This window comes from Mytilus edulis, chromosome 3, assembly GCF_963676685.1.
Source record: "Mytilus edulis chromosome 3, xbMytEdul2.2, whole genome shotgun sequence".
Taxonomy (NCBI): Eukaryota; Metazoa; Mollusca; class Bivalvia; order Mytilida; family Mytilidae; genus Mytilus; species Mytilus edulis.
In genome coordinates, this window is record NC_092346.1 from 35,454,866 (window position 1) to 35,478,782 (window position 23,917).

Below are 23,917 nucleotides of genomic sequence, written 5' to 3' on the forward strand. Positions count from 1 at the left end.
AGTGATATGAAAAATTATTGCTAGAAACTAAGGATGCACATGCCAGTTGTCAAAATCATTAGTCATCACTTTTCTCACTTTCTACGTACTGCCTCATGTCAGAAAATCAATCTCATTGAGATAACCAACGATTATTTATAAATATCTATGAACTACATTACCTATCTCTCAGTTCACTGTAATCACTTGACAGTCTGTCTAGTTTACTCTCCACATCAATCTTTTCTCTCTCTAGATTTGCCTTGGCTTTAGCAGTTTGTTCTGAATCAGATAGTAGTTGGTGGAGCCTACTTTCTAGTTCTTTAATTATTGATGTCTGAAAATTTAAGAAATTAAGACAAAAGTTAAACATACAGCATAAACATTGGCAAGCAATTGTTACATCACAGTTTATCAGCAAGGTAGTATAGCAAAGTATTCCTCCACTATATATACTTTATTTTGCAAGGATGTTCTATATAAGTCCTGAAGTAAGTTTGAAATAATCAATTATGATTCTGTGTAAAATTTGCCATTTTACTAAATTTGCCATTTTACTAAATTTGCTTTATTTCAAGGTGCAATAACATTAGGTGTTCTAATCAAACTTGCTCAGAAGAAACTTGAAATCAAGAAAATCTAAGTAACTTGAGGCAAATAGTTCTATCTGAACGATACTGATTTCAAAATTAATCACTTATAGAAGGAACTGGATACACATCTTTCAAACTGACCAGTGTCCAGAACAAAATAGATTTTCAATTAATTTTGGTTGTAACATGTTAAATATTCTATTCTTACTGTTGAATGAGTTTGTTGACTGTATTCTTTCTCCATTTTTTGTAACCTTGCATTGGTGTCATCTAAGATCTCTTGGATATTCTTTGTATGTTGTTTCTGCATATCAAACTTTTCTTGTTCAAATTCAGTTTGCAGATCTGTTAACTGAAAGTAAAATGAAATTTGAAACATCAAAATTTCCTGCAAAATGTAAAACATCCTAGTCATTCAGAAATATAACTTTATAATTTCATTTAGAACAACCGTAGAGCAAAATTTTAATTTCAAATACAATGATATGTTCTTATTTTGTTTTTGGTAATACCGCTACTGTCAAAACATGTCAAAATGGATATAATTTTTTTTCTTATCATTTTTTGTTAATTATTTTCAGATCTTTAGAGACTGTCAATTTAAGTTAAGGTCAATAACTTCCACCCCCCCCCCCCACCCCCTTGACCCCTATTTTAAGTATTATACATTAAAGCTGCTTAATTACGTAGATTAAAAAAGACTTCAAAAGCATTTAGGGAAGATTCCCAAACATAGAATTTCTCCGTGTAAATGAATAGAAAATATTACAAACAAACAAGAGGTTTAAAATATAATGAATAACTAATACCTTTCTCTCAAAATCACTTTTGCGTTTTTCTGTGGTATCTTCCACCATTTTCCGTAATTCAGCAATCTGTTTATCTTTTGTTTCTCTGACATTCTGAGAATCTCTGACAACTGATTGGACTGTTGAAGAAATGATAATGCATATTTACTTTTTAAACAAGTTTCATACTTTTCAATTTTTCACCAAATATTGGTACATGTATATGATATGAAATATTTTTCCTATTTTTGTCTATAAGGAACAAAATTGAAGATGCTGTGGTTAGAGTAAAAGGCAAGATTTTATTACAGAAGAAATAATACTTTGACCTTGGGTCACCTTGCACTCAGTCACAAACAACATTCTTCATTACAGTATAATTGGTTTACTTTCAACAATTGATAGACATATCTGAATGTAGGTCTACAGTAAAAACTAAATTGTATTGCTGAATGAAAGTTGCATGTGTTTTACTTGTACCTATGTATTATGGTCTGCAATACCAATATCATTGAATTAAGAAATACATTTTCAGTGTATGTTCTTCTCTGTAATTCTATGTTATACCAATGATCTAGAAGAAATGGTAGAAGGTTGAGTACTCAAGGACTTTGAAATATGTAAGTTACTGCCTGTCTTATGAAATGAACCTTTTCAATGATTGTCTTTGTTTTCATCTATATTTTAATATCCTTTTTAAAAAGATATATAGCGTTGAACTTTGTTCATCTTTAATTTTTGACAAGTTGTCTAATGCTTTTCATGAAAACGTTTTATTTCTTACTTTTCCTTTCCAATTTTGTAATGGTATCTTCCAACTCTTTAGCTTTTGCTCTATAATTTGCCTTTAATTCTTCTATTTCTGTATTTTTCCTGTCTAGAATCTACAACACAAGATAAATTAAAGACAAAATAATTCAATAAAACTTTAAAGTGTTCAATTTTAATAGTATGTTTACTGTAAGTGCTGATATTTTTATCTCTTCTATGCACAACCATTTAATTACAGGTTTAATTGATTCAATAGTTTCTCCCTTCACATCAATATATTATATGCTGATTTCTACAAACTATCTGCACAAGAAATATTTTTTTTAAATTTTACACGCATGTGCAGTCAGAGAAAATATAACAGTCAAAAGCTACCATTTTGATACATTTAAGAGGGTGTCCATGGAAAAACCAGGCAGTGGGTGGCACATGACATATTTTGTTTTCAAATTTTTTTCATCTATTTCATATCACAAATTCATTTTTTCTTAAAGTTGAATTTTGTTTTTTTATTTACTGCAACAAATAGAGAAAAAAAAAAACATAGAAAATACTGAAAATTCATCGAAAAGGGGAGATAACTCTTCATTTTGTACAAAATTTTGTTGCATTGTTAAAGAACTTTAAAATCATTTTCTGAGCCATCCACTGTTCATTCAAAAATATCTTTGACATATATATCCTTTGTATGATATAAACATTGAATTGGAACTAAAAATTCAGTGGGAAAAAAATTATGTTGTGCCACCAATATCATAGGATTTGCCTGATATTTACTTGGACAGCCTCTTAATTTGTTAAAACTCATAAATAATTGGCCGTTTCAGAATCTAAGGCATCATGGGTAATTTCATTGTTCGTACCCCTAAGTAAAAATAACGTTACGTCATTGGTTTAATTTTCATTGTTTATAGCGTTTTAAACCAATCAAAACGCTTTGGTGTACGCTTTTGAAAATATTACCCATGATGCATTAGATTCTGAAATGGCCAATAAGCAGTGAGCATATGAGACTAACCTTTTGAACTGCAACGTCATGTCTTTGTTGTAATTTTAATTTTTCTTCATGGAATCTGGCTTCCAGCATCTTGGTCTTCATTTGTATATTCTACAGAAATAAAGTATACTCAATCCATTTGAAAGATATTACAAATGAATATAATTTATAATATTAAAAGTATCCTTAACAAACACATGTGCTATGTTTAACAATGCCTTAATAAAGAAAAAACTTCAATTTTAACATTTAAACTTTTGGAATATTTTGGAATAATAAATAAAACAATATTTCAAAGATTTATAGGTTTCATAACGAGTGAGAATTAGATATCGATTGATATTAACTCGAGTTATTTAATTTCAATAATAATAAACGAGCCTATGGCGAGTTTATTATTATTGAAATTAAATGACGAGAGTTGATATCAAGCGATATCTAATTCTCACAAGTTGTTAAACCTATTTCTCTTATGGCAAAAAGTTGTATGTGCGTGGCATATTTGTTGCGAGTTGTGTTGCTACGGCCGTTTTTCTTTGCAACGCGTACTGATCTGTATACTTTTTGAACTAATATGGTTTTATTTTATTCGCTCAAGGCTGATTTCATATATTTAAAAATAAGATGACTCAGTTTAATTCAAACGATATTGAATTATCACAAGCTGTAAAACGTATGGTAAAAAACAAATGTTTTTATGATTATTTTCGTGGCGAGAGTTGTTGCTACGGGCGTCATCTGTGCAAAACCGGAAGTAAACAATCAGTTGTCAAGAAAAAAAGTAGTCCCGGCATGACCTTTTCCAGTGAATAATGACCTGATCAAAGGCCAATGAAAATATTGGAAATTTACGAGATAAGCCAATCAAATTAACGTAATTTTGATATCACTTTTTCATATCACACTCCGTACGGTGTGATACGAAAAATATCTATTCACGTGGGAGTTGAATAACAGGCCCCAACCATAAGAGAAAAGTTTTACCTCCTTTCCATAGTCTTTTGTATGATCATCAAAGAAAGTAGTTCCTCCAGTAGCTGAAAGATATAATAAAAAGATGTTGTACACATTTCTTCAAATCCATGTTTAAACATAAAAACACAATATGAATATATCAATGAATGGAGATTTGTCTCATTGTCAATCATACCACATCTTTTTTATATTAAAAACTACTATTGGCCCTGTAAGAATTTCAATTATAGATTTATTGGATCTGCACAAAATTGAGTGTCTGATCAGTGACTTAAAGGCTTAGTGTGAAGACTGCATCCAACAACTACATTGTATTTACATTTCAGACGAATGTGATTCAAACACAGGTCTGTAGATAAATAGGTATGTTAGAGAAATTAATCTTTATACAGAAATTAAATGCAAAAAATCAAACTACCGTTAGAAATTGTTTGAATGAACTTACTCCCAAACAGGTTGGTGACACCACCAGTTTCATAACCAGGAGGTGATGGCTGAGCTAATTCTTCATCAGACCCCTGTAATAAATTAATATTTACTGTATTATGGACTAACATGAAACAAACAAAATGTAATATAATTTCTTACCTCAGAAATATTCTAACAATGGGCTTTGCTTGCTCATTGTTTTAGGCCATACAGTGACCTATACTTGTTAATTTCTGTGACATTTGGTCTCTTATGAAAAGTTGTCTCATTGGCAAAGCATACCACATCTTCTTGTTTAATGTTAAGTACATTTCATATTTCTTGATACAAATCTACTGAGTACATACAACTAAATTATTACCATCTCATTCTATTCCAGAATGTAATCTGAATTTTTGACCAAAAAATGCACAGCTTAATGATAACTGACAAGTTTTGGGTAAAATATAGAGCAGATTATTTCAGTTGTTTCTTTTTATTGAGCATCAAAATAGAACTTTCCAAACTAATGTTATGTTTATCAGTTTAATTGCACTGCAATTGAAATGGCATGTTGATACTTTGACAACTTGTGACCATGCTCATTTGCTGTGCAGTTACATATATCACACATATTTCATTTTTCAGTAACAAAACTTATATTGGTCAAGAGTCATGATTATTTTTTATGAAGGCTTTTCAGACCTGTCCTTTATGTCAATTAAAGCTAGAATCAAAGTTTAGAAAATGATACCCCTGGCACCTTGGAAGACCATCGATTTGTTTTGAAACCCCCCCCCCCAAAAAAAAAAAATCAGGTAAGAAAATAAAACAGGGTGTGCAAAAGTACATCATGTGAGTAGGTACAAAATGTACTTGTAAAAGTTTCTCAAAATGGTGAAAGGCAGAACTGCTATGCTATCTAACTGCAGGTACACTTTACACTAAAAGCTAGCTCTAGCTATATTTGTATAATTGGATATACTGTAAATATCATTGTTGGTGGAAATATGGCTCTTAAAATTTAGTGGGTGTTGTATGTTGCTGTATATCATGTTATTTGTTTGTTTATTCTTTTTTTACATAAATCAGACCATAAATTTTTTTCTGTTTTAATTGTTTTTACATTTGTATTGCAGCGTCTTTTATGAGGTACGATTTTGCTCATTGTTGAAGACTGTACAGTAACTTATAGTTGCTACTTTCTACATCATTTGGTCTGTGGTGGAGACTGGAGAGTACTACATTTTGTACATCTTCTTATTTTAATTAAATGAAAAAGTTATGGAATACTGGATTAGGTAGATTGCTAAATAAATTTTTGTGATATTGCTTTTTCGGAAAACACTCAAAAGACGCATACTAAGCCTGAAAATCAAAATCTTTAATTTTAATATATTTGCTTCATATCTCTTTTAAATAATAAAATAAATTTAATTCCCACACTGAACATCAACTATAAAAATAGCAAGGACATTTTCCTGATACATCTAGTATATATGAATGAGAAAGGAAAAATAAGAATGATGATGATATGAATATAGGAAAGCAGAAAATGATATATATATATATATATATTCATGCAAATGTTATGATATCTACATTAGTAAAACGTCAAAAATAAATGATCATATATCAATAATTTACATAAGTTATAATGATACAGTTTTTCCAGGATATTGATCCAGCTATATTGTATTTAAATTTTATTACAACATTATACGACTTGCGTAATAAAAACGCCAATACTCTCACTGCTGTGCTCTTACCTTCTTCCTTATCTTATCTTTCTTTTTCTTCTGTTCATCTGGTTTAAAACATTCAAGGATCATTTAACATTACAATTTAAATATGAACTTTGACAGGTTCTTTAAAAATATCATTACAAATAATCCCTTTCCTGATACACAAATATTGAAAACAATGATATATTTAAAGCTCAAAGAAAACTACAATTTTAGCACTATAAAAGCATCCAAAAAATAAATTGGCTTATAACTGGAATTTCTTGAACATATGCTTTGTATCAATTTGTTATCCAAGTAGCATAACAAATTTACCATGAATTTTTTATTTAGAATAATACAAAATGGTTGTTTGAAATTTCCTAAAAATAGTAATAACGGGTCATTCTTTTGGACAAGTTATACATATGAAAAAGGTGTTAAAATAAAAATGGCTGCTTCACCACTAATAAAACTTTAAATTACACATCATCAAATCATTTATAACCACCACTGTAAACAGAAAAAAAATGTCCATTCCAAAATTAGTTGATAAACAACATCTCAAATTATCATGCAAAAAAAGTATTTTAATCTTTCCTTCAGTTTAAGACTAAAAGCAAATCTCAAACTTATTTCTGTTTCCTCCCAAATCAAGTGAGTACAGCCAAACAAAACCATGCAATTCACAGGAGACACTCACCCTTTTTTATATAACTACCTTCGTCATCGGACATAAAATGGACTCTATCTTGTTGGTGACCTCTACCCAGAAAACTATCATCCTGAAATCATCACCTAGTGTTATATACAGCATATACAGGGAATTGTGTCCCTTTGTTAAATAAACTTATGTTGATCATAAAATGTTATGTGCTGCATACAGCAAAACCGTTTCATTTGTTAACCAGTTTTCTGACGAAAAAGATCATAATTTTATCTAGCTCTGAAAACTTGTTAGGTATTGAAAATTGATATTGCTCATGTGAAGCCACTTTAGAGCTATTTTCTAAATGATTGTAGTTTTTAGGTTTGGTTGGCTTGCTTGCTATGTTTGTATAAATGTTTGCTCAGGCATTGCAATTAGATTGACATCTGCATTCAATAGATAGGTGGGGCTTCAGCTTGAATACATTATAATCTTAATTACATTGCTTGAGAGAACCTTTAAACTACAAGTATTAAGAAAATAGCTCTAAATACTTTACTGTTGAAATAATATAATATTTAATTACTAGGTACAATACTTGTGAGAAAAATGGTTAACACATGTATGGACTATATTGTAATTCAAGATTAAAGACTAAATAAAACCACACCATAATATTAACAGAATAAAAAAAGTCAACACCTATACCAAATATTAAAAAAATAACTGACTTCATCTAAATATTAGTAAAATGAAATGTCAAAATAGCAGAATGCATGAAAGAAGAGATGAAGAATGTATGAAAGTAAAAGATGTGGAAGAGAAGGAATGAAATGAAAGGAGACTAGTTTAAAAATGAATGAAGATAAGACAAGAAAGTGGCGTTTTTGGATGATTTTTCACATACAATGTACGTTTATTTTAACATTTACAGTACCGATACATTTAGAAATAACATGCATATCTACTGAAAAGCAAAACAATGAGATTATATTATTTAACCCTTTCCTCCATAATGACGCCTTTTGACGCCACCCCCTCTACTCCATAATGACGCCTTTTGACGCCTGTGTATAGCCTCAGTTGAAACGTCTCACCTACGAAAAAACTTTATCAGACTTAATAAAATTTGTATCTAATATAAAAAGGATATTCATGAGAATCTATGACTGGAATTTCTTTGATGAAAAATTTGTTTTCACAATGCATTAATACTTTAAACCTTATAATTTTTGTTATTGCAAAAAATCCTATGCAAATCAAGAATTTAAAAAAAAAGTATCCATGGAGGAAAGGGTTAACATGCAGGAAACCTTCATTTAATATGTTGGTCTTGACAACTAACATAAGATCCAGATTTCATGCATTAACTTTTGTATGTGTGTAAGCTTTAAGGCATCTAACACATTTAACATTGTATGCAAAGGAAAAATAAAATTAGACAAGATTTGCTTAGATCCTCAAAAAAAAATATACCGAGAATGCTTAAGGTTCTTAAAAAGAGAATTCTCCAACTAAAACTAGTCAGAGAATTCTCGGAGCACTATTTCTTTATATATATAATTTCCTGAAATAGAATAAAAGAATAAACAATGACAATGCTTCCAAACTTACATAAGGTCCTGGCTGTGGTTTTTCTAGACCTCTGCTAGGGGATGTGTATCCTGGATCCCTGTCTAAATCTATTCCTATGCTAGTATAAGCTCGTCTGTAATTACATAGCAATCAATTGATTAATAAAAAGATATCATCATAATAAAATAAATAAAGACTATAAAAAGTTAAAATTCATGTTAGATATTTAGTTTTATTACATTATGACTGAAATTCACTATATATAGGATATAATTCTTTTGAAAAAAAGATGAAGTTAATAAAAAGATGAATCAATAAGGCTTAAAAATTTTTTTATCTGTCTAACTTACTCATACAAGTATAAAAAATATTTAAAAAAGTATATTTTTAAGTCTCAGATCAAATCAGTATGGTATGAAATTTTATCATCAATGAAAGGCTGTGTGTTGGTCTGTAATGGTTCACATTTTAGTCCTTTGATTTAACGGATAGTTGTCACTGAAACAATCATACTACATAGATCTTGATATTTGCATACAAGTTTCTCTACAGATAAAAAGAGAGGTGTTTTTATGGTAGGCAAACAAAATGTACCCATATGAAAGACTTAATCATTTTTCAGTGCTAGACATGATCTTTGATGATTTTTTTTTCATAAAATTTATCTTTTATCATTTGCAGCAATAAATGTTTTAAAAAAGCTTATGTTTGCAAAAATAATTTTAAGAACTGAAATGTAAAATTAAATGATTAAATGTCATATTAAAATAAATACATATCATAAATGTGAAGCAATCATTTAATATATTATTTGCATGTGTTACATTTCAAAGCTATCACCCTGTGTTCACAAATTCAGTTTTAAGAATATATGTAAAATCAATAGATTCAATGGCATAAGTCATGTAAGTTAATAAACATATATCTTTAGCAATAATCTTATACATGTAACCTATATATCACTTCCATTAAAAAGCGAAGTGTGTGAGGCATCTATATATGTCAGTGTTTGAATGGTAGTGCTAAGCATTTATTGTTGTAATAAGGACATTTATTTAAAACAAAAACAGTTTTAAAATATATATTAAATTTATACATTCAATGGCATATATATCAAAACATATATCTATAGCAATCAATTTAGACATGTAACATATTATATATTATCACATATTTGTTACGAATACGTTGGGTTTTGCATATGCAATAACCTCAAAATTGCCCGGGGCAAAAAAGACGATATTCATATTGCGCCCTGATTCCAAATGACGTCACGTCAATGCGTACTTAACGACACTTTTGTGATACAAAATTTAAAATTTTACCTGTTATGTTTCATTAAATTGTAATAATTGAACTTTGTGTCTCTATTCTGCAGAACTTAGATATGTGATAAATAGATTATAACATGTCTTTTCCATATTGGCCCTGGTATCATCCCTCGACCCATATCGGCCCTCGGCTAAAGCCTCGAGGCCGATATGGGAGTCTCGGGATGATACCAGGGCCAATATGGAAAAGGCCATGTTATAATCTATACTTATTGTATAGCAATATAATATTTCCCACAGAAAGTAACCAAAAGTTAGCGTGCAATAAATTCTAATATTGAACTAGTGCAATAAATCTTCAAAATTCATGACGTCATCAACGAAAAAATCTTAGTTTAAACCAATGTTTACTTTTAAATATTATATTGCTATACAATAAAAGGGTTATTGCATGAATATTGGGGAATATTGTCCCTCGTAGAACATATATTGCACTCGCAAGCTCGTGCAATATAAAATTCTACTCGGGACAATATTCCTCAATATTCATGCAATAACCCTATATTACGAAACTAAATATAACCATAATTAAAAAGCGAAGTGTGTGAGGCATCCATAAATGTCAGTGTTTGAATGGTAGTGCTAAGCATTTGTAGTTGTAATAAGGACATTTATTTAATAGTGTGTATGTGATAAGTTATAAAGGGTCAAAGGTACACCAATTTTATTTGTTTGATTTTTTTTTTAAATAATCTAGGATAGAGCTAAAAACTTTGTGTCTAAATCAATTTTCTTCCAACTGCTCATTATAATCTAAAATGTACCAAAACAATCTAAATATATAAAAAAAAATGTCCTCATTTGTTGTGCATGCCAGCTTCCATAAAACATCTACATGAATATGAATGATACCTCCTTGGTTTAGGGATTTTAGAATACCTTCTGGATTTCTGTGGGGAGATGGGCGAGGGTAATGACTTCCATGTTGACGATGCAGCTGGGTTACCAATGTTAGATCTAAATAATGATGACCCTACAGAACTTGTTAATTCTCCATTCACCCAGTCTGGTACTTTGTCCTAGACAAAAGATAATATCATAACTATATCAGAAAGTTCTGTTTTAAAAATGTATATTGCATAAATCAAAATAATGCAGGTGAAAATTAGCTTAATCTTAGAATAGCTATTTCCCCAAGAAATACAAAATATTCATTTCAATGCCTTTAAAAGGCTTAAGAAAGACAAATAGCAGAACAAATTGGTTCGCATATATCTTGTTTTGTTGTAAATTGAGTTGTCATTGAAAATAACCCACACATTTGTGTTTTCATTCAAAGTTAAATGTGTGGAAACCCATTGGTGGACTTCTGCTATTTTCTGCTCTGTGCTTGGATTGTTGTCTCTTTGAAACATTCCCTTTTTTGATTCTCAATCTTATTTCATGTAGCTTGCTGTTCAGTGACAACCATGGCTCCCTATTGAAACAGCACTTTGACCTGTAATTGTTTTTATTTTAACACATTGTGACTTGGAAGGAGAGTTGTCTCATTGGCACTCATACCACATCTTATTTCTATGACCATATTCTTGGACAGTATCCTATTTATTCTAAATATTTCCTCTTCTTCGTTAAAATAAATGATGCCTGAAACCCTGCTCTAAATAGTAACACTTACATCTGTGTCAGGTGATGATGAAGGTTCATCAAAATAGATAGACTGAAAATATACAAGTATGTCATTTAAATTATACTATTATAACAATGTCTGGAGCAAGTTCCCCGAGCAACTGTAGTATAAATGACCTTTCTTAATAATTGTGTGATTGTTATTTTTTAAATAATTACATTACATGCATGTTTCGTTATAATGCCCTATTTTGATTGGCTAAAAGCAATCCTGCATCATTCTGATATTAACCTTCATTTCAAAATGAAATGTAACATTCATAGTGACACTAGCTTCCACAATTAAGTGCACAGGTAAATACAGAAAAAATTGAGTAAATTTATGTATATATAATCCTAGCCAAAAAAATTTAATTGTAAGTATTGAATGCTCCTTTCAGTAATTTTATAGGATTGTTAAAGTGTTGACCGTGCACACATTTTCATAATAAAGGCTTTCTAACTCCATATAAAATGTATTTCGGTCAACGCTTTTACAACCCAATAAATTTACAAAAAGAAACCATTTAAATGTATTTTCTTAATATTAAGATACCTCTTGAAAATATTTCAGCTTAACATGCATCTTTCAAATGTGAAAGTAAACTATGAAATCATTTCATGACCTTTTCATTTTTTAAGAGGGCACATAACTCAATAAGAAATGAAAAATTGTTACAAGTAATGGTCTGGGTGTATATTATGTCAAATAATTTCAAACTTTTAAAGGTTAATTTAAAGGAAATGTTCCATCATGGCTATCTGACAATTCAAAGTACTTATATATAGATTCCTACACTGCAACAAGTGTATTACGATATTTCTCCACTCAAGACAGTTAAGAAATATCGTAATACATAAGTTATAGTGTTTGAATCTGTTTCTCTGATAATTTTTATCCTTCTTTTTCAAAGATTTTCAGAAACATTTGTTCTTTATATGCGCCGTCATCAGACATGATTGCCTTTTTTCATGATGTCACAATAGGAAAATTCAGAAGAGAACAAAACATTTTGACGTCATAATCATATTTCGACTAATCATTTGCCGAGGAACAGATATTTCACTAGTGAGGAGAACTATTTTTCTCACAACGATCAAGAAATGTGAAAATAGCACAAAAGTTAGAGAAATAAATATCTACCATATATGGAGGTAAAGTTGGTAATTCCCCATCTTGTGGTTTACTGGTAAACGGTCCTTCCAGTACTCCCCGCTTCAACATGTGTAACATTAACTGTGCATAAGCATTTCTGTTCTTTCTACAAAATAAAAGACACAAAAATATATTACTCCATGTTCTCATTCTTTTAACTTCAGGACAAGTAACATAATAAATATTTAGTTCTGTCAATTCTAGAAATGTGGTAAATTATGTATGAGCAATATTTCATACTAAGCTGCACATACCAAAATCAAATCTCAACCCATGTCTATTTCTTCAAATAGAAAATAGAGATTCAAAGAGCCTATATTACCTTTTTCATTTCATAACTTGAAGAAGATATGACCTGATGACATAATTTTTAATTTTGGTTCCAAAAGTTAAATTAATGCAGAACTTCCCCCAAAAATACATCCATACCAGTAAAAGTGTCAAATTATTGTCAAAATGCGTATTTAAATCTATCTATCAACCGGAGCAATATTTAAATTCCCATCTCCCTGCATTGAAGACCCATTGGTGGCCTTCGGTTGTTTTCTACTTTATGGTCGGGTAGTTGTCTCTTTGACACATTCCCCATTTTCATTCTCATTTTAATCTGTTTTGTAAAATTGACTTTTTTGTGATGTTCCACCCAAAAAGACTTCACAGCAATGTCTGACTAATATTAAACCAGTATTTTACTATTTTGCATTTTGCCCTGTCCCAAGTCAGGAGCCTCTGGCCATTTTTAGTCTTGTATGCTTATTTTTAAATTTTAGTTCATTTATGTGTTTTGCAGTTAAGTATGATGTCCATTTTCACTGAACTAGCAAATTTTTGTTTAGGGGCCAACTGAAGTCTGCCTCTGGGTGCAGGATTTTCTTGCTGTGTTGGAGACCCATTGGTGGCCTCAGCTGTTTTTTTACTCTCTGGTTGGGTTGTTGTCTCTTTGACACATTCCCTGTATCCATTCTCAATTTTATTCATTGTTACAGTTTTGACTAAATGACATACCTTCCTGTAATACCTGTCACTGGTTCACAAAGCTTCTTTATCCAGATGGCACACTTCTGTCGATCTAAAAAATCAAAATAAATGATACAGATATCTTGTATCTATTTATGCAGGTTGTGATTTAAAATAACATATCAGTTCTTCGTTTTCTGCAAATTTTATGGTTGTCTTTTACTTATCAAAAATAAAATTTACAATGGATAGAGTTTGAATATCAATTGACAATTTTATTATGAAAAAGTGGACGGACTAAAATTTCAACAAAAAGTTGGTAGCCAATACTTCAATAAACTAATCTTTTTAAAACAATCATTAATGGTCTAATTACATGTACATTTTCCGCACTTACAATAGATGTAGAATAATCCAATAGCAATTAAAAAAGTGTAAACATAAATAAAATATTGTTACAGTCTGGCTTACAAGAATAAAGTTGCTATGTAGAAATTGGACATCCAAAAAAAGAACTGACGAACAAATATGAGAAGTTTAACAGCGTCATCCAAAGAATTTTCAGTTAAAAGTAATTTTAAGTATTAAAAAATCTTGCATCAAGACAATGAAACCATGACAAATAATGTTTAGTTTGTGGTAAATAATAGAAAATTAAAAATTTACAGCAACCTGGTATCCTGATGCTAAAACTGAATGAGGAAAACACAAGGTTGGTGTTGTAAATGGGTTCAGGAATCAGGACAAATTGATTTAGGTAACAGTTTTAAATGGCAATATAAGATAATTTTGATTGAGGTTGTGGAAAACTGAGGGGACATCTAAACCATCTTGTTACAAACACAACGAAAAATGACAAATTATGGATTATCATAAAATAAGTTGATTAAGAAAGATGAGTTGTGATTTTGTGGAAAAAACTTAACACGCTCCCATCAACCTCCTGTGATAAAACACACTTTAAACTATACTACTTGTGATTTTTCTTAAATAACAGTAATGCTTAAAGAATAAAAAAGACAGAAAGAACACAAAAATCTACACTTGTTTTGATACTGCTAAAAAAAATCTTTAAATGTTTAGACGAACAATGTGTAATTTGTAACTCATCCACATGTTATGAATGTTTTTGTTACTTTATAATTTTTTTTAATGATTCACTGATATTTAAGGGAAATCGCTTCTCAGTTTCAAAGTAATTAACATTTCAAAACACTAGTTTATATAGATAGGGGATTAATAAAGGAATCCAAAGATAAAAAAAAATATATAGGTCACCGTGCTTGTTTTCGAGATATTAGCCATTGAAATTTTGGCGGGAAAATATTCTCTCTTGACTTTTCATAGCTTTATCATTGACAAGATGAAGTTCTCAAAAACTGTTAAAAAGTAATAAAATTTTTATAAGACTTTTACAGATGGCTTATCAAAGATTTACAAAAAGAAAAATGGGGGTCACCGGGCAAAATTTTTCAAGGCATTCAAATGGATAAAACCAGAGGATTCTGAAAATCTGACAAAAAATCTAAAACATGACAAGCCAGCTTCCTTAAACCATCATAGCTCCTTTTTTTCTAGAAATTTATACTGTGTACTCCTTTACAAATTCTAGACTATAATTCCTACAATTCATTCAAAGTTGCCATAAAATTTCAAAAACTTATTTATTCACAATAACCAGTTGAAAACCCAAAATATTATGCCATTATACCTTCTACTAAAAATATTTAAAGTCTTAGGAGGTACAATAATGAAATACCTATTAAATACTTCAATAATTAGATTTGAACATATCTGATGATTAGTACGGATATTTAACATGTTTAAATACTTAGTGTTGATCTGATTAAATAATCAGAGATCAATACACAAATAAATCATTTATATATTAAAGACTGATCTCCAGAAAAAATCAAATAGTTCAATGGTTTTAACATGGCTTTATAAAGACTATGTCAACATGACAAAGTTATCATTTATATATAGTAAATCTATGGTTGATTGCTTAGTTTAAAGTCTCAGATATGTTGAATATTTCACCATCTTTGCCCTGGGTTATCAGATTTTGATTTTGTGCTTGACTCTTTCTACCTATGATTTGAGAACTAATAAATAGATTTTTTTAATTTGACAAGTACAGCATTAAAAATCTGTGTCAAATTTTATAAAAAGATATTATTAGTTGTTTTTTTAATTTATAATTGCAAACACCTTTAATAAAGAGTGAGTGATTATGAAATAATAAATAAATAAATACAAAAACCAAATTTTTAACCAAAGAGTAGAAATTCAAAATAAAACCAAAATAAAACAAATCAACTAAACAATATATACGGAGCATACATTACCTGAGCGCTTTTTGTCTCCTAACCAAATATGAAATTAAATCATCTTTTGACTCTCAATTATAAAATAATAAAATCAAATATAACCAAATATATCTATACATTGACTGTTCTTAGATGAACATGCTAATCAATATAAAACGAAAAAAAATTAAAAATAGGTAAAATTAATTTTCGAAATAAAAAAAAGGCATATACCAAAGATGTGGCCTATTTATCACCAATGATATTCCTGCTACAACTTTCTTCTGTTGACATGGTCAATACGAAAATAATGGGCCATGGATATGAATATTTTAATCATGCTCACATAAAGCTTGATACCAAATTTCATGAAGCTCCTTCCTATAATTCCGGAGAAAAAGGAGGGGGAATTCATTAGACAGACAGGCAGATATAGCATAATGATACACCCCTCCATTTCAGTGGGGGTATACGACTATAAGTATGCCTATGCATTGTTATAGCATAATTTACTTATAAGTGTGTACATGTATATATTTGAATTTTTATTCAGTGTTAATTTGTTAACTATATATATAAATAGTAGTATTCTAAAATAGTATATCTTTTATTCTAAAACAGAACCGGTATGTGAAATTATGTCATGAATTAGAAGTTACTTTCTTTATTAATTGAAAATTGACATCCAGTACTAGTCTATGTAGAAAATTTAACTGGAGTGTTATTTAATGCTATTAAGTTAAAGGATTTTCCAGTTTCTTAGTTTGAAACAACATGTTTCCATTAAGTGAAGATATGTTAGAAAAAAAACCTAGGCTAGTAGAACATAGGCTGTTGGGATAAGAAACTAAATTTTAATACAATATTTCAAATTTTATTAAGAAAGTACGCAGTAAATATAGGAAAATTAAATCATGAGCAGGATTACCGTTAAAGGCTTCAATAATATTTAAAAAGGTATAGATAAAATACTAGTGAGGAAAAGACAATGTACAAATAACTGCTTTGTCAATTGCAATTTTTTCAAAAATGTGTTTAACGATTGTGCCTGTGTACACAAAAATTAAATGTAGTTTAAAAAGAAAAATGTTAAAAATAAATGTTACTTTCGAAATATCAATACCTTTTCTGTCCTCTGCAAAACCACCATTTTATAAATATTGAAAAATAAGATCTTTGCTAACACAAAAAAAAGGTTTAAAAATTTAACAAATCAAATACATTGGTTGTTGAAAACGCTTTTAAAGGAGTAGGTCCGGTAAGGACCGATTTTGGCCTCAAATTTCAGTTTCATCTTACGAAAGATTTTGATCACTTTTTAAACACTTAAGTGTCTATTTCATATGATTCAATTTATGTGAAAGATTTTAACTTATTTTGTTATTAAAAACGGTCCGATTCAAGCTCAAATATGAAAAATCTACCAAATATGCTGACAAATGTCACTTTTCAGATGGTTTTTGTCAAAAACGAAAGTGGCCGCATCCGTGTTCATCCTCAATCTTTATATATGTTATGTATTATCATCAAATACAACTTCCATTTCAATATTTTGGATGAACACGAATGCGGCCACTTTCGTTTTACACGGAAACCGTCTAAAATTTATGTAAAATGCTGGAATTGTTAAGATTTCAGTAATTTAGCATGACTTAATGGTGCTAGTACCCAATATATGTGCATTGTTACAGGGCTCACGCTACCAGGCGACTTGGGCGAAGAAGTCGCTTTCTCGATCGTCACTTCGCTTTCCCCGACCCCCAAAAGCGAAAACAAGTCGCCCTGTTCTTGACGATACTCGCTTTCAGTCGCTTCCGTCATCGGACATTTTCAATTTTTACCAAGTTGATGAAACATCAATTTTTTATTGATAATTAAAGAAATTTAGACCTAAACGATTGATTATCTTAAGAAAAGAGGTTGAAGCATTGTCTTTGCAGTGTGTAGCAGGTTATTTGATAAAAATACAACGTTCATTTCCGCAAGTTCCGGTGGTTGTTACTCGAAAACGTACATCAACTTAAATTTCGGCGGCAAAATAAGTTTGTTACTTCATTTAAACGTGATAAAAGTTGCCTCCAGTAAATGTTCAATCCATTTATTGCATTAAAAACGCCATGTTCCTTTCCAAATTACTTGTCAAACATCGTTTATTTTTGTAAATTTTCTTGCATTCGTCCCCCATTGACCGATTTCTAAACTACGGATCTGAACCGGACCAGCTGTGACCGAAATCCGTACTTTTTCAATAATTACTACGGACGCACGGATGGAACAGCTGACAGAAGAATATTGATCCCTAAGGGAAAAATTACGTATTCCACACGCATTAAGAGACTTTTGGTTACATCTCATTGATTGGTGTATATAATTCCCTATATTTTTTATGGATTGTTTCAAAGTTGCTTAACTCTGAGACTATTAACTATATTATGGCCCAGCTTAATAACTTTTATATTTTTTTTATGAAAAACACTGAATTTCATACACAAGATAGATTTGAATTAAATTGTAACTGATATACATGATATATAAATATTTAGATTGTAGTTTCTCAAAACCTTAGTTAAACTTAAATAACTTTTAATTTGAAATGTTACTTTAATTGTATACTCAGATATGAATTGAATAATATAAAAAGAACATTATTTACATATGACCGTTTATACTATAGTAAAATCCAAACATTGTAGCGCACCGCACGAATGAGCACTTCTCTTTCAAATCTCACCACTTCTCCCTATCATTTTCAAAAAGAGAAGTCACTTCTCCCTATAATTCTGAAGTAGTGTGAGCCCTGTTGTATTGTCAAAAACAGCCCATATTTATGTAGCAGAACCATTCTACTGTCCAATAAATGACTAAAAGTTTACATTTTAACAATTTTGTAAAACCGCCATATTTTGGGGCCAAAAAGGGGTCTTACTGGACCTACTCCTTTCAAGTAAAAATTACTGAAATTAACAGGAATGTAATACCAAAAATATTTCAAATTTCAAAACTTTTTACAATAAGATAGATCTAATATAATTTTATTTAAGTACATAATACCATAATACTAGTTTGATTTTATTTGTACACAATCTTTTCCAGACCAGCTAAAAAGGACTATGAGGAAGACATTTATTTTTGAAACATATGGATTGATTTACCATCTCTAGTTGACTGGTCTGCTCAATATAAAAGTGGAAATTACACACCATGTGACATGTACATATATATACATGGACACTGCAGTGATTGTATACATAATAGAATTTAAACCTAAGAAATCTAAAGTGAATAATAAGAGACAACAGAGGTTGACAGATGTTCAAAACTCGTAAACATATTTTGAATATACAAACATGTGTGCACCACTCTCAATTGAATGAATCACCCAGCTAAAAGGGATAGTGAATTGGACATAATCATGACAATCTAGGTAAATTGACATATCATATGACTTTTAAGACTGTGAAAATTAGCTTTTAATATTTGTGACCTGAGATATGAACAGACAAACTTTTTATTTTCCAACAGTTTGTAATGTTGAAGGCATATACATTAACACTAACAGCCAGAGGATAAACTTGATTGAACGTCACAGGAGTTGGGCTCCATTATCTTCATCGTAAAAATAATGAGATCCAAACAAAATGTAGTGTACATGTATATGCCCTTATTGCACATAATCATTAAAACAAATATTACATACGCAAATGCAGTAAATACATTAGTTCTACAAATCATGTCTATCTAACAAGTCATAGCAAAAGAAAAATACTTTAAACAGTTTATAATCATGATAATTATAAAAGCAATGCAAATAAGAAATAAATTTTTGCCAAAACATTGTTTAATAACGTTTTAAAATCTACATTAATATTACCTGTTTTGTGTGGTAGCTTCAATACATATGGCTTCATATCTGCCAAAACTTTGTCAAACTTCTGGTCCAAAGACACATACACAGGATCTTCAGAAAATGCCATTTTTAACCAAGCTAACCTATTAAAAAGAAAATAATGTTTTAAATCCCACATGGATTATTTTGAAATCATGCATAGTTTAAAATACACCTGATTATGGTATCTTAAGATAGTAATATAATAATATGGGGACGAAGTCCCGAATTACGGTAGAAAAATCAATAAAAAAAAATAAAAAATTTCTACTAATGAAGTCAAAATCGTTAACTTTTTTTTTCAGTTCTACTTCCTGTTCCGGTCTTGTTTGCATGAGACTTTGAATAAAATGTATATTTATCAACATATCAACAAATAGAGCAGTGTTCTGCCCAGGGCCTTTTAGCATCATGGGTATGTGATGCTATAATCTTAAATGTGATGCTATCTGAAATGGTTCTCTTATAGGTAGTGTTATGGATGTGATGCTATAATTTTCAGATACATAATTGTATTTCAACATGTTCAATTTCCCCTGTAACCCAGGATGCTAAATGAAATATCTGGGGAGAGCACTGTATAGCCTAAAGGAAGGAATTCAACACCCAATAATTTTAAATAATTGTTTGATATGAAAAAAATGTTACCTGATAACAACATTCTTTGTTTACATTGAATATGACGTCATAACTTAAACCCCTGACAACAGAACCAGTATCGGAAATGTTACGGTATTTCAGTTTCTTTTATCAACATGCTCGATTTTTTTTTTAAAAGTACAGACTTCATCCCCATTCACCATGTTCACAGGTCATGCCTGCCTCATATCAACTATTATATGAGTAAAGATGTATATTTGGTGTGAGCAAAGGCTCTGTGTTGAAGACCGTACTTTGACCTATAATGCATTATGGATAACTTTTACAAATTGTGACTTGGAGTTATATGGAATGTTGACTCATTGGTCCTCATTCCACATCTTCTTATATTTATGTATATCATTATCTATCGAACTATCAGTAACCAAGCAGAAAGTGACCTACTACAGAAAGATCTCACATCATTAGAGGATTGGGAAGATAAGTGGCAAATGAGCTTCAATGCAAGGCCAAAATAAAAAGATTGTATGTTTGCCCAAACGCGACCGACCCAAAATAAACCCGCCGACTCAAATTCTTTTTTTGACGTTTTTTAGAAGAATTTTTTTTTTTTGCGGATTCTTTTCATGTCCGCTCCGTCATTGTATAAAACTTAATGTTGGTCGTCTTTGCGTTTGAAAGTAACTGTGAATATGATTAAAAGAAAGCGCATAAGAGACGCAGTTAATCGATCTTCGATGTTCTCTGTTTTTATCTTCTGATTTAACGAACGTAAAGAAGTGAAACATGTGAAGTGGCACAGTTTTTTTACGCTGTTGTTGTCTGTACATGTACTAACAAACCCTTACCTATATGCTCAATGTTAATTTCATCGTGTAATCGAATATCTGATAAGAATATTCAGGTAGATTTGTTCAAAACCATGTGCAATCGAATATTTTCAATGTTACTCTGACAGGAAATGGATCCGGAAGTTGCGAATTTACAATCTTGCAAAAAGATTTTGTTTTTACTGAATAAAAAGGAATTACTTCTTGAAAAATTGTTGTCTTAAATTATAATCTTCCGTTATCATGTGAATTAGATGCCCTTTTATTCAAATAGTTCAAATTTACAAGTCTCAGTTGACAGTTGGTTTTTGGTGGGGTTCGTGTTGTTTATTCTTTAGTTTTCTATGTTGTGTCATGTGTACTATTGTTTTTCTGTTTGTCTTTTTCATTTTTAGCCATGGCGTTGTCAGTTTGTTTTAGATTTATGAGTTTGACTGCCCCTTTGGTATCTGTCGTCCCTCTTTTTTTGACAAGATACGTTGCTGTTTGGGAGAATTTGATTAAACTATAATTGCTCACAGAATCAGAAATATAATCTTAACTGAATGTAACTCTTTCTGAATAATTTAGTGCAATGTAAATCCCCTTTGACAAGAAAAATCTGGCTTTTGTCAGAAATATTTTTTTCACATGTGCAAAAGTTACAAACACATGTTATGGTTGGATTTTTATACAAATTTGTGAGGAAGCCTCTAGAACCATGACCTAAAAATAAATAGTCTCCAGAAAACGTTAACTTTATGCAATTATATTTTATCAATAATGATTATTTAAAAAAAAAAAAACTTGATTATTTAAAGAAATAAAATTATAACAAATACGTTTTTGGTTTGGAGATTCTACAGAACATGTTTTGATCTATTTATGGCCAAATTAGTTTACCTGTGTGATAATGTAAAAATATAAATTTGTTGTCAAAACATAAAAAGACAGAAACTATGGATGGTAGATAATAGTTCATATAAAATATTTTAGGACATTTAATCTATTTTAAAAGATATAGGATTTAAAAACTGCAAACAAATTAAATCATTACATAGTCAGCTGATATTTTTTTTTACACAAACATCTTGTTGATGTAACTGTTGAAAATCACTTCATAAATCCACCAGCCCTTTCACACATTTAGCAATTGTCAGGGTTATAAACATCTCAGGATACAAATCATATAGTAGACTAATTTATTTATAGAGGTTTTAAATTCATGGCTTTTGGTTGACTCTACAAAGGTTTAACGGGAAAAAAAGATGTACTGTTTTAAGATCTTTTAATATTTTCATGCAAATTCTGAAAAAAAAAAGAATTTGCCTACCTACCTACCCACACCCAGTCATCTTGGGTCGGGTTTGGGCAAACTGAAATATTTTTAATTGTGGCCCAAAAAACTGCATTGTAATTAGAATACAACCCAAGAACCGTCCTGTAATACCAACTAATTACAAATTACACGGACACACACTGGACACCGTTGAAGCTAGTAAATACCTGGGAGTTACTATCAGCAATAATCTAACCTGGGACAGACACATCGACAACATAGAAGGAAAAGGAAACAAAACATTAGGTTTCATACGACGTAACCTTAAAGATTGCACTAAACCGGTCAAAGCAGCAGCATATTCAACAATAGTAAGACCTTCAATTGAGTATGCTAGCACAGTAATGGGACCCTACGAAACAGGCTAAAATAAAAGCAATAGAGCAGGTACAGAAAAGAGCAGCTAGATTTGTCAACAACAACTACACAGACCGCACACCTGGCTGTGTAACAAAAATAGTAACATCTTTAAAATGGGAAAGCCTTGAAGACCGCAGGAAACAAAATAGGCTATGCATGCTATTCAAAATCCAACATGATCTGATAGACATAGATAGGCACCAATATCTAACGCCAAACGATAGCCGGACCAGAGGTAAAACCCGCTTCTTCCAAGAAAGGGCCACAACAGACGCCTTCGGACAATCATTTTTTCCAAGGACCATTAGAGACTGGAACCAACTGCCAACATCCGCAACATCAGCTGACACAGTTGATGGATTCAGAGCTGCCCTGAAGGCATGCTCTGCTAAAATTTAGACAGTAACATCCTGTACATAGTTTTAATTGTATATATATAGAGAACGTTTTATCCTGTAAATAGCCAAGAGAAAACTTTCTGTGTTGTCCGACATTGCGTTAGTTTTCGCGGGACCTCATACATTCAAGATTTGAATTCGGTTCCTTACCTTGAAGAAGAAGATTATACACAAAAATCTACATTTGTTTAGACAAAAGATGCTAAAATATTTAGCATGTTTAGAAAAATAGAAATTGAAAAAAATGCATTTTACTATCATATTTTTCTTCAATTGACACCTTTCAAATTCCTGTTCATTTCATTTAAAAGATCATGATAAATGTTTTATGTTTGAAATGACATGAATGATGAATGCAAGCAATGGTAATCTTACCTATATATGCAACAATAAATGGTTTAAGTGTGAGATATGCACAACTGTAAATAATATAAACACAAATACTAATCAAATCAAACTCGATAAACGTGATCAGGCATGTTGACTTTGTTGTGATTTTTTAATCAGCTTATTAGTGCAATGTGAAGTAAGATTTATGAATATGCATAAGGTTTACCTAGTGTATGTTAATTATCAAACCTGGTGTTCAATGCAGGACTAGTTACTTATTTCGAAATCATAGCAACGATTTTTTAAAAAGGAGCTTGGTCAGTAACACGACCGGATGTTTGAATTTTCAATTTTAGGCTATGAATAAAGAAATAA

At 30.5% G+C, this 23,917-nt stretch overlaps 1 protein-coding gene across 4 annotated transcripts in view; it reads right to left on the bottom strand.

Annotated features, from left to right (window-relative positions):
- LOC139516317 (centrosomal protein of 112 kDa-like) overlaps nt 1-23,907 on the bottom strand; it is a 42,228-nt gene extending 18,321 nt beyond the window's left edge. Inside the window, exons 1-17 of one of the 4 annotated variants that reach the window (XM_071306359.1) lie at nt 23,769-23,907; nt 19,692-19,810; nt 15,860-15,877; nt 13,560-13,623; nt 12,543-12,660; nt 11,409-11,450; nt 10,670-10,809; nt 8,499-8,592; nt 6,939-7,020; nt 6,281-6,318; nt 4,549-4,621; nt 4,113-4,165; nt 3,150-3,239; nt 2,145-2,244; nt 1,382-1,500; nt 781-924; nt 162-316 (exon numbers count right to left, since the gene is read on the bottom strand). In XM_071306359.1, the coding sequence (XP_071162460.1) occupies nt 162-316; nt 781-924; nt 1,382-1,500; nt 2,145-2,244; nt 3,150-3,239; nt 4,113-4,165; nt 4,549-4,621; nt 6,281-6,318; nt 6,939-7,020; nt 8,499-8,592; nt 10,670-10,809; nt 11,409-11,450; nt 12,543-12,660; nt 13,560-13,623; nt 15,860-15,877; nt 19,692-19,794 (1,433 nt within the window). In that variant the 5' untranslated portion in view covers nt 19,795-19,810; nt 23,769-23,907. The remainder of the gene's footprint in view (nt 1-161; nt 317-780; nt 925-1,381; nt 1,501-2,144; nt 2,245-3,149; nt 3,240-4,112; nt 4,166-4,548; nt 4,622-6,280; nt 6,319-6,938; nt 7,021-8,498; nt 8,593-10,669; nt 10,810-11,408; nt 11,451-12,542; nt 12,661-13,559; nt 13,624-15,859; nt 15,878-19,691; nt 19,811-23,768) is intronic. The other 3 variants (XM_071306360.1, XM_071306361.1, XM_071306362.1) reach the window with 3 other exon arrangements.
- Between the last annotated feature and the right edge of the window lie 10 nt (nt 23,908-23,917).